We start from the raw sequence: 11,618 nt of genomic DNA on the forward strand, positions 1-11,618 counted from the left end.
AATAAAAGGAAATTGGTAGAACCATTATAATGCATCTTGTTTCTATAGATTTCTGTAGCTCCAGAAACTCAGAATACACATGACTCGAAATGATGAACCCGTGTACACCCTGGGTGTCCTGTCCCTGATTAGAGGGTTGTAGAGGGCCCCTCCTGGCTGGCATGGGTATTTTGACATGAAGTTTTCTAGCCAGATGAGAAAGTTGACTTGATGTTCACGTAATCTTTTGGTTTATTTGGCACATTTATGTATGACCTGTTCATATTTTAGACAAGTGGTAGTACAACACATTTTTCGGGGATTATAACACAGGGGTGGCCAGACTTTGTATGGAATGGCTGAGTCTACTCCCTGAGTTCTCAGGAGCTGCCTCTTGCCCACCGCACGTTCTGATCAGGGTTTAGGTGACTCCAGAATGTCCATGTGATGTCAGCCGTCCTTTCCAGTTCCACCTTTGCTGACAGTGGCAGAAGGGAGTGGTAGAGGGCTCTCTCTCACAGGCTTGCTTCCTCAGAGTCCTGGAAGCTCATCTGAACTTTAACTAGATTTATTAACCACGTAGCCAGATGATTGACCATGTAAAGCAGCAGATGTCTTTGACATAAACGTGGCCTGGTAGCATAGTTGGGGCAATTTACATTTATAATGTTTGTTGTCTTCCTTGTTAACCAATTCCTCAAAAAAAAATTGAAATAAAAGATCCTGTGTTAATTTTTTATTACTCAATTAACGATCCAGGGAAGTTTCAGAGCATCCCCTTCTACACACAGCAGCAGCTGCAATGCGCTGGGGTAGGTCTACGCTGGCTCATACACAGCTGATACCTTGAAACCTAGGTGTCTGGGAAAGCGTAATCAGGGCCTGATTACTACCTTTACTGAATTGCAGAATCTGTAAAGAACCCTTAGAGGTCATGTAGTCCAATCTCCCCAGCAAGTAGGAACCCCTTCTGCAGCACTGCTGACTGTGGTTCCCGGGGCTCTGCTGAATTCCTCAGGGAGAGAGCGCCCTTTCTGTTATTGGACACTGACTGTTGCAAGTTTCTTCTGTATATGAAGAAGAGTCTTCCATCTTCTATCTAGGTCCTACTTCTGCCTTTTAGAATAAACAATCTCCCTTTTTCGAAATCATGCGGTACTGTGTTCCTTTAGTCACGGCTCCCATGGTACTTCTTTTCAGAAGCACACGTTCTTGCATAAAACATTAGACCGACGGCTCCCTGTGGGCAGGCTTTGGGGTGGCAGATGGTGGTGGGTGCCTTGTGTAGTGCTGTGCACACACGGCAGGCAGGCGCCCCCGAGTACTTGTTCCCGAGTCTGAGGTGTGCTGTGTGGTGAGGAGGAGCCTTTGCTTGAGTTTCATGGCTCTAACCAGGGATTTCCAACGTTTTGTGGCAGGGAGCTCTTCTTTATACTGTGGGGCAGGAAGGACTAAGGCCTTAGGGTATCTTCTTAGTAACAGTTCCTGTCGTGAGGGCCTTCTGTGCTTTCTACTTGCGTTAGGTGCTTATCATGATCTTATTTGGTCCTCACAGAGTTCTGTGAGGTAGGCAGTAGGTACCGTTTTTATCCCCATTTTATAGATGAGGAACCCGAGGCCCTAGAAAAGTTAATTCAGCGGCAAAACCAGGATTTTAGTCTAGAGCCGTCACCTTGAAGTACTACGATACGTTGCCATCGCCTTGAAAACGGCCAGTAATAAGATCACATGAAGCCTTCTCCAACCCGCAGCACATAACCCTCTTTGCACCCCAAATTTACTTTTCTCTCATTTGCAGAGTGTGTATCCTGCCCCTTCGCGGGGCTGTAACAACTCTGTCGGGGTGGAGGATGTGGCTCCCCTGTACCTCTAGGTGGCACGTGCCAGGCGCTCAGTGTTTAATGAGGCCACTGAATAAAATCTGGGAAATGTACTAAGGCTATAAGAGCTGGCTGAGCTGCCATGACCTTCTCATCTGCAAGAATATCTAAACATTTTTAACGCCATTTGTGGGAGTTAGGCAAAAAATTTATTGTGGTACCAAAAAAGAGACTAGACGATATGCAGCGTATGATCCGTGGGTCATCGTGCCGTGCCGATTTTACCTAGAATCTTAAACAACAAGCCTGAGATGCGATGAAATTTAAGGTTGAGCTTTCCCTTGTGAAGGGGTGTGAACCAGGCTCTTGGAAAACCGCAAGCTTCAGTGTTCACTTCTGGAAAGCGCTGTCAGTTCTTTGGTTGCTTTCTTCCATTTAGAACCTTGCCTTTGACATTGGTCACCTTAGTAGGTTAGTGGTAGGTGTTTCGGATTTTCCTAGCTGTCTCAGTTAGGTGAAGAGGGTCTGCACATTTGTTTGTGTGACTCTGAACCTGGGACCCATCCGGAGGAGCCAGGAGGTGGCACGGCACAGAGGGCTTCACGTTCTGGAGTTCTTAGCAGTGGAGCTGTCTTCAGGAGGAGAGGAAGCCCCAGGAGCTGGTCAAGTGCAGGGCGTTCAGCAAGAAGTACGTTTTACGCTTCACACACACACGCACGCACGCACACACACACACACACACACGCACACACAGCAGTATTTATCCTTAACATGATGCCCTCTAATTATTATTTCATTCAAAAAAAGTGCTAGGGGCTTCCCTGGTGGCGCAGTGGTTGAGAGTCCGCCTGCCGATGCAGGGGACGTGGGTTCGTGCCCCGGTGCGGGAAGATCCCACATGCCGCGGAGCGGCTGGGCCCGTGAGCCATGGCCGCTGAGCCTGCGCGTCCGGAGCCTGTGCTCTGCAGCGGGAGAGGCCACAACAGTGAGAGGCCCGTGTACCGCAAAAAAAAAAAAAAAAAGTGCTAGTTTACAAGCCACTAGTGAGTGGCCAGCAGCAGATGAAAAGCACTGGTTACTCTAGTGTCAGCTCATTTGAATTGTGGGATCTCGGCTCCTCCTTGTACCCACGACATCAGAATATGCATTTCAATCTTAATAAGGTGATTTGGGTCCACGTCACAGTTTGGGAAGGCCTGGGCCAGAGGACAGTGGCCTGCTGGCCGGGGAGGCGGTACTGGGAAACCATCACTCGGGTCGCCCTTGCCTGCGGTTTGGAGACCAGTGGGTGCTGAGCGGCTCCCTGAGCCCTCACCGTCGCCTTGTTTCTTCTGCCCAAGCAGATTCAGTCATACTTTTACGTGGACAAAATGGCAGGTTTTAAGCTCCTTATCCAAGGCTAATTTTGTATTATGTTAAATCACTTGGTTTTGTTCTCATGGCTTCCTGCTTGCTTGGGCGTAATTAGGAGGAGGTAGAACTTCTTCAGAGGCAAGTGCACTTTGCATTCTAAAGTAGGAGCAAATCCACTCTCAACACAGGAAGAGATCTGAGGCTTTAATGAAGGGGTTAAATCCAATCTGAAAGCACTTTTGTGGGCACTGATTGCTCAGGCTTATGCGTTGCTGCTTGAGTGTGAAGGAAGAGGGGGTACAGGCTTTAAGACAGGCATATATACAAAAACAAAACTGCAGGTTGAGCTTAAAATAACCCCCTGGTCTCCAAAGAAGAGACCCACGTCCACAACACACTGATTTCGGGGCTGCCAAGCAGGATGAGCAGCCGCAGGGCTGGAGAGAAGTGCCCGTCAGCCTGAGGACGCTGCCGCCCTTCTGCCTGCTGCCGCTGCCCTTCCCCTGGAGGGCGGCCTCGCTGGCCGCGACAGTGGGGTGAGTAGTCTGACTCGGCCGCGTGCTGACCCACTTGTGGGCTGTCTCTTTCCTTGGCACATTTGGCCGCCCCTACGGATTCCCCAGCATCTCCACAGCTGAGTGTGTGTACAGGACAGACTGCAGGGCTGGACTCTGCAGCGTGCCCCTCAGCTGCCCTGTGCCGTGATGTCCATATAGACCATTGATTCTTGTTTACCTTCAGTTGTTAGGAAGTTTGTTAGAAAGCTCTGAAACTAAGGGAAGCTTCTTCGAGCTAGCAGTCTCCATCTGCTAGTCTTTGAAACATTTAGTGATTACAGCAGTCTATTGCAGTGCAATCATGGAGCTGCCACTGTGGTATTAGTCACACGTACTTCTAGAATCTTAATTTATATATACAGCACATGTTCTCACTGGCTCAGATTAATTGACATCATTACATTTTCCATTGTGAGGATTTGTAATTTCATGACATGACTTACTTTTCTCTTTTTCCCATTTTGAAAAAGTTCCAAGAAAGAGTACATAAAGTTGACCATTAAAAATGGATTTTTCTCTGAACTTATCAGATGAGTTCCAGACAAGTCATTCATCATCAGATTACTCCTAGAAGCTTTCTAAGGAGTTTGAAAAGCCAGAATATAATGTCTCAAGCTGATCTCTCTCGAAAAGCAATTTGTGGACAGCCAGGAGGAAGACCAGAGATGGGAAAACCAAGCTAAATTAGCCTGATCCACCTTGGGGGGCTTCTTAGCTGCCAGTCACTTGTCAGGGAAAATGATAGATTTCTTGACCTCTTCTAATTAAGAACCTCAGCCAAGATTAGGAGCAAAACAAGCAGAGTTTCCTTGATTGAAAAATTTCAACTTCTTTTCTCTAATTGGAGCAATTTCGTTAAGGTGTTCTCTTAACTTATCCTTTAAATAGAAATGTGATTTATTGTTCTGGAGCATTTTTTTTTTTTTAAGGAATTATGTATCTTAATGCTGGCTGAACCAGGTGGTTGATTTGTCTTTCCTTTGTCCTCTGCTTCTTTTTAAAAGCATATACAGGAAGTGGCAGAAATAAAGAAAAACAGCCTGTTGACTTTCCTTGCGTGGTGGTATGAGTGGGCCTCCCAGGCCAGGGCAGTGTCCTTTTTAGGAGGGAAAGCCAGGGAGTTGTCTAAACGGCAGGAAGTCCTGCCCCTCCAACAGTCCACTTGCCGAGATGAAACGCCCTGCAAGAATTTCTACTGGAAGACCTTCTCCTCCTGCAAATAAAACCCCACCTATAAATACTCATGCAAAGAAGTGTAAGGATGGATCTGAATAAAAATGTATTCATCAGCCGTGATCTTTCTTCTTTATGCAGTTGTCTTCTCTTTCTCGTGTAATTTGAAAAGTAGTTTTTATTTTAACTCCAAAAACACCCAATACTGAGTGTCTTGAGTAATTTGGAACCCAAAGAGAGTATTTTTGATAAAGATTTTTGTGGTTTTTTCCGTTATTGTCAATGCAGCCATGGGGCTTTCCTTCCACCTTCATTATGTGCTTAGAGGTGGTTATGTCCTTGTCTTCCTTGCTTTGATTTAAAATAGCTAAAAGCTACATATTTAAGTGTTCAGAATAACATTACAGTTTATTTTGATATAAATTCTCTAATTTAGGGCTTCCCTGGTGGCGCAGTGGTTGAGAGTCCGCCTGCCGATGCAGGGGACACGGGTTCATGCCTCGGTCCAGGAAGATCCCACATGCCGCGGAGCGGCTGGGCCCGTGAGCCATGGCCGCTGAGCCTGCGTGTCTGGAGGCTGTGCTCCACAACACGAGAGGCCACAGCGGTGAGAGGCCCGTGTACCACAAAAAAAACCCCAAAACTGTCTAATTTAAACAATATTTCCCCTCATATTAAAAGCAATTTTCAACATTGTGCTCAAAGAACAAAATGATTGTTCCTCATGTTTTAGCTAAAATTAATTTAAAAACAAATGCCACGCTATTAGGCAGACAACATCATGTTGACATGCTTATAAAAGTTACATTCGAAACTGCTGTTAAAAAGTACCTGTACTGGGGCTTCCCTGGTGGCGCAGTGGTTGGGAATCCGCCTGCCGATGCAGGGTACACGGGTTCGTGCCCCGGTCCGGGAGGGTCCTGAGTGCCGCGGAGCAGCTAGGCCTGTGAGCCATGGCCACTGAGCTTGTGCGTCCGGAGCCTGTGCTCCACAGTGGGAGAGGCCGCGGCAGTGAGGCCCGCGTACCGTAAAAAAAAAAACAAAAAAAAAACCTGTACTAATTTTAACTAGTTAATATTAATTTGTTACAATTCTTTTTATGGAGGAGAGCTTCAGGCTTATTTCAGATCAAGCATAGTGAGCAGTGCTGCTGCCCAGCCTGTAGCCTAATTGCCTCCACTGCTAATACAAGGACTTCCAGAGTCACAGGATCCGGACTTCATTTGGAGACCGATGCATATGTATTGATATGTGTATAATTGTTATATTTTCCCTTTCCTCAGTAATTTCCCACAGAAGTGAGTGAATGGTGGGTAAACGCGGGGGAGATTCCTTTCTGTGTGATATAATGCAGAGCGACTGTCGAGCCCCATGTGGACCAGCATCTGGGTCCCCTGAGATGAAGGCAGGAGCAAACAAGTGCTCAGTTCCAAACCCTAATCAAATTTCAGTTCTCCCCTGTAGCCCTGAAATCCTTCCTTGATTATACATATTGTTTATGGCTCTTGAATCACAGACTCTAAAGAAAACTTCCAGCATGAGGTTTTTCAGATGCTAAACTTTGAAGCTTAGAGATTCAAACCTGGAGTTACAGAAAGTTTCTGAGGGTCAGGGCTATTATCAGGAAAACCGGCAAAGGCTGGCTGGAGGGTATTGTGATATTTTCTTCTCTGGACACAAGGGGAGCAGACTCACGGAGTATGACTGCTGACCGTTCCATTCTGTTTTCCACAGAGCTGAGCTTATATTCATAATTACTAGCTGAGTAAAGTATAATGGGATGGAAGTGCCTTAATAGCATCCACATTTCCAAACACAGCAGCTTTCAGAGACCAGTAATCAGGTCAGTGCACTGGTGGAAGATGCCTGCCTGAAAGGCCAGCTAACCTTCAGAACTGAAGATTCTTCTAGAAGAAAAGCATGCTCACTGTTTTCCAGTTTCAGTTGGGGTCATACATACACAGTTCTTAAGACTGGAGATTGTAACTTTTTTTTTTTTTTGGCCGCACCGTGTAGCATGCGGGATCTTAGTTCCCTGACTAGGGATCGAACCTGTGACCCTGCAGTGGAAGCACGGAGTCTTAACCACTGGACCACCAGGGATGGCCCTGTAACTTTTTTTTTTTTTTTTGCGGTACGCGGGCCTCTCACTGTTGTGGCCTCTCCCGTTGCGGAGCACAGGCTCCGGACGCGCAGGCCCAGCGGCCATGGCTCACGGACCCAGCCTCTCCGTGGCATGTGGGATCTTCGCAGACCGGGGCACGAACCCGCGTCCCCTGCATCGGCAGGCGGACTCTCAACCACTGCACCACCAGGGAAGCCCGCCCTGTAACTTTTAACTAAGTAATATCTGAAGGAAATGAAGCTACGCTAATGACACTGCCAGGAAATTCATCAAGTTTAAGCCTACCTTAGTTCAGTGGCCTTGATAAAATGTTAACTGGCATCAACTACATGTTAGACTAGAGTAAAATGCTCATTATTAATAAATTAGGGTAAAATGGGTAAATTAGGGTGATTTCCTACCATCTTAAAGTCTACCTTTGTGTAGTTCAATATAGTCAAATGTGTAGATCTAGGACATCAAGACCTGGACAGCTTCTAATTCATTCTCTTGCATTTATTTCCAGTATTTCACCAGAATAGATCCTTGACTGCTAAGGAAGAACTGATGTGGCATAAGCGTTCGACAGAAATCCTTTCATAGTATTCATATGTCAGTGCTGACAGCAAACCATCTCAGTGGAAAGTCAGACCAGTAAGCTCACGGGAGATACGTAAATACCTTGAATTGACAGCGCCTGCCGAAGGGATAACCCACATCTTAATAACAGCAGCTTCTTCGATAGAGATAGGGATTCGATTTTGAACAAATCAGAAGAGGAAATGTCATTTAGCTCTGAAAAAGAAGTTTTCTGTTTCTAGACTAGGAAGGAAGAGGCAAAGCACAGCTGGGCAACCCACTATTTCTAGCTTCTTATAACCCTAATAAAAATTAACATGAAGTTATCCTTTCTATTTATAATTAAATAGTTAAGTGAACAGATACGTGTTTGTCTTATTAAAATAACTGTAAGCTGGAGAAAAAGCTAGAATTTTCTTGGTGATAGTTCTTGTAACATGATATTAGAAAATACCGAAGAAAATCCCATAGCCCTGCATTAACCTGTTGGTTCACTTCCTTATAATTGTGGAAGTGTTGTCTGACTTAGTTTGAGCCAACAGCTAACTTTAAGGATCTGCGATCTGAAAATTTAATGCAGCTCCTGGGGAGGAGTGAGTCTGTTCCCTTCATTGGAAGCTTCCAAATAGGACGGAGGACTCCACCCCTCCCCTTTATTACTTAAAAACCTCAAGTAATATAAGACACAGCCAAAATAATTTAAGGCAAAACCCTATAAATACAACAAAATAAGAAAAAAAAACCCTGAAGGCAAAAAAAAAATAATAATAAAAGACTAGATAATTAGGAAATTTAAAAATCTGGTTAGTAAAGGTACATTAATAATTCTTGTAATTAATGTATTTTTTAAGACTATTATTTTATTCCTTTCTCTCTGGAAAATGAAAAACCCATTAGTTTTTTTCCTTTTTCTTTTACCCAGAAATTAAAGGTTGGTAAGTGGTAATTAGCACAGCTCCTGTCAAAGCCAGTTGCCTAATGGGGACCGACATTTGACTTGAGTTGAAAGAATGGAATATGGCTAATGTAGAGTTCACGAGTCCCAGTCGCTTTCTTTGACGTTCTTTTCTCCTAACATAAGAACAGGCATGCCCTGCTCTCTCTCTCCTCTCCTAGTTTTAGACATATTGCTGTGCTGCTACATTTCTATTCTAGAAGGCCTGGAGGCACCGTGGTGTAAGGAAGGTAAGTGGCAGCTGGGGCAAAATAACTGTCACTCCACATTTGGTCTAGGGTTTGCAGACTAAGGTCTTTGCTCCTGCCCCCATCTCTGGCCCTGGGGCGGTGAAAGGGAACCATTCCCTACACTGACTCTGTGCTGGGTTCTATGCTCTTCCTCATACTTAACTTCGTTTAACCCTTTTAATCTTGGGGCCTTAGGCTAACCTTACATTTTTGGAAACTACTGTCCCATAAGGTTAGACTCAACGTGGGTCTGTCTCACTCCAAAACCCATAGTTCTTTTTCCACTCTCCTATGCAGCTGAGATGCTTGGTGGGTTTGTTTCAAGTACAGAAGACCAACACCAACACCCAGGCCAGTCACCTAAAGCTCTGCTGTGTATTTGCAGAAGTAACTGAAGAAAACATTTTTCATTCAGCAGGGCAAAGATGGAAATGTTGACAGAATCGGTGAATAGAGATGCCATTCTATCATTTCTGGCATACAGCCTTCCTTTACTACTGGGCTAACTACACAGCGTTCACAAGGCTGATTTACTTCTCTTACACCACCAGCACAGCGACTGCAGTTAGAAATCTTTGGGCAGTCATGTTGCAGACATATTAGCCCTTTTCCAGTTAGAGCTGACTCCAACTTATTCCACTGGTATTAACAAAACCAGTCATCTGGATGTAGAGTAGGAAAGACTATGTGGACTTAAGAGAAAATACAAATAAGTAGAAAGAACACTGGAATTAGAACCAGAAGACCTGCCTTTGAACCCTGGCCCTCCAATTAGCCTTGTGACATGAGGCAAGTCATTGACCCTCCCTGAGCACAACTTTGCTCATGCATAAAATGAGAGGCGACAAGCCACGCCCTGCTTATTAGCTCACTCAGTTTTGAGGGTCCAATGTGGTAGGTGCTGGCACAGAGCAGACTACAAACTGCTATAAAAATCCTCAACTGGCATTACTGCCCCTCCAGGGGCATTCTGAAAATGTGTGGGGCTGTTTTCAGTTGCCTCAATACCTGGAGGTTGCTACTGGCATTGAGTGGGTGGGGTAGGATGTGGGATGCTCCTCTTCCTGCAAAGCACGTGACTGTTCCACATCAATGAAGAATCATCCCATATCCCACGTGACTTTTCTCCCCCTACCTGACTTTTTTTTTTTTTTTTTTTTGGTACGCGGGCCTCTCACTGTTGTGGCCTCTCCCGTGGCTGAGCACAGGCTCCGGACGCGCAGGCTCAGCGGCCATGGCTCACAGGCCCAGCCGCTCCGCGGCATGTGGGATCTTCCTGGACCGGGGCACGAACCCGTGTCCCCTGCATCGGCAGGCGGACTCTCAACCACTGCACCTCCGGGGAAACCCCGCCCCCACCTGACTTTTATATGTCATTCTGGATGTTCATAGGGATGAAAACCTCTTCCAAATTAGCCTCAAACCTAATTCTGTTTTATATGTAAATACAAAGTATTTTTTCCAGTTTTAACGTTCCCTGGATCTGTCAAGAATGCAGCCACCTTGTAAATCGAGGATAGATGTGTTACTCTGTCCAGAACATCACTGTTTTGGGAAATCCCATTACAAAGGGCAATGCTGCTTGTGGTATTTGGGTTGACAGTCACTACACACCGCACCTGGCTGCCTCTAACAGATTCACAGTAATTCAGTGGGTAAGTACACGCATCTGACAGCTTCAATGTGCCTTTCGTATGGTCATCTCCAGAAAGTGACACTGAGATACACACCATTTTGTTGGAAATTATTTTCCTTTATTTCTTCTGAAATACTACATTTGGGGGTATTATGTTGATGAAGGTATGCACATAGGTAGGTTATCAGCTCTGGCTTTCATTTAAGGATAATTAAGAAGGCATTATAAAATATGCTATTAAAAAAGAAATATTGGGGCTAATGAGAACCAAATACATAAGGCATTAGTAAGAGCACGCTGCATAGGTCTGAGTCCTCCTTGAGGAAGGGCACAGCAGAAGGAAACAGTTCTTTTTGTTCTGTTTGTTTTCTGTACCTCTCCCTCGCCCTAGGACTTACTTATCGTTATATTTCTTTACTTAATAATTAGCCAATGTATCGGTTAATTGCATTCTGTTTTCCTCTAAGTATGCTTAAAAAGTAAGTCAAATAAGTCAGTAACTAATTATCTTTTCCCTGCAAGAGAGACTGCATTGTAGATTACAAAACCCGAAGAACAAGCTTGTACAGAAACGGGGATATAAACCAGAAGTCTCTGCTTTGCACCCAGAGAGACCTAGAGTCATACCTCATGGAGACTGATTTAATGACCGTTTTATACCCCCTGCTGATAAAGCACATTAGAAAACTGAAAAGTTTCACTGTGGTAATGCATATAATTTCACAATACTGAATTAGCTATTAGAAATGGTGAATTACTCTCCATATGTCCCTATGGTCTGCAAACTTAATACGTGCCTTTAAAACAAACGAAAAAATTCCTTAACTTGAGAAACAAGTTTGTGGCCATCATCAACACTCTGATATGTCATCTTCTCTATTGTTATTTTGTGTTTAAAATTCTGCAGTTCCATCTTTAGAATAAGAATAGTGGGTCTATTACTATGATGGCTGCATAGTTCAACAGATTGAATCTTGAAAGAGATATACCATTTATCTGATGTAGAAGAAAAAAAAGTAAAAAAAAAAAATAGTGGGTCTGAAATATGACAATTTCTTTTCCCTGCCCTTTACAACTACTGTTAGAGAACATAAGAATTTGCAGTTAGAGGAGGTGGGATACTGCTGGTGCAGCTCTATGGTTCAAAATAGGTCAGAGAGCCCATGTGGAGATCTGGAATAGCTTTTCTGGAAAGGGCATGAAGCCTGTCTTCCAGCCTGTTCCAGGAGAAC

General features: G+C 44.7%; 1 protein-coding gene and 1 non-coding gene across 2 annotated transcripts; both read left to right on the forward strand.

Annotated features, from left to right (window-relative positions):
* The first annotated feature begins 1,129 nt into the window (after positions 1-1,129).
* CORT (cortistatin) lies at positions 1,130-4,932 on the forward strand. The gene is given in 5 exon segments (XM_065896766.1): positions 1,130-1,134; positions 3,494-3,518; positions 3,520-3,608; positions 3,610-3,688; positions 4,714-4,932. Coding segments are annotated over 5 exon segments (417 nt in total).
* Positions 4,933-11,324: 6,392 nt separating this feature from the next.
* On the forward strand, positions 11,325-11,393 carry LOC136141058 (small nucleolar RNA SNORD77). The gene has a single exon (XR_010657702.1). It is a non-coding gene; the product is annotated as a small nucleolar RNA SNORD77 (small nucleolar RNA).
* Positions 11,394-11,618: the final 225 nt, after the last annotated feature.

This window comes from Phocoena phocoena, chromosome 1 (genome assembly GCF_963924675.1).
Source record: "Phocoena phocoena chromosome 1, mPhoPho1.1, whole genome shotgun sequence".
NCBI classification, from domain to species: domain Eukaryota; kingdom Metazoa; phylum Chordata; class Mammalia; order Artiodactyla; family Phocoenidae; genus Phocoena; species Phocoena phocoena.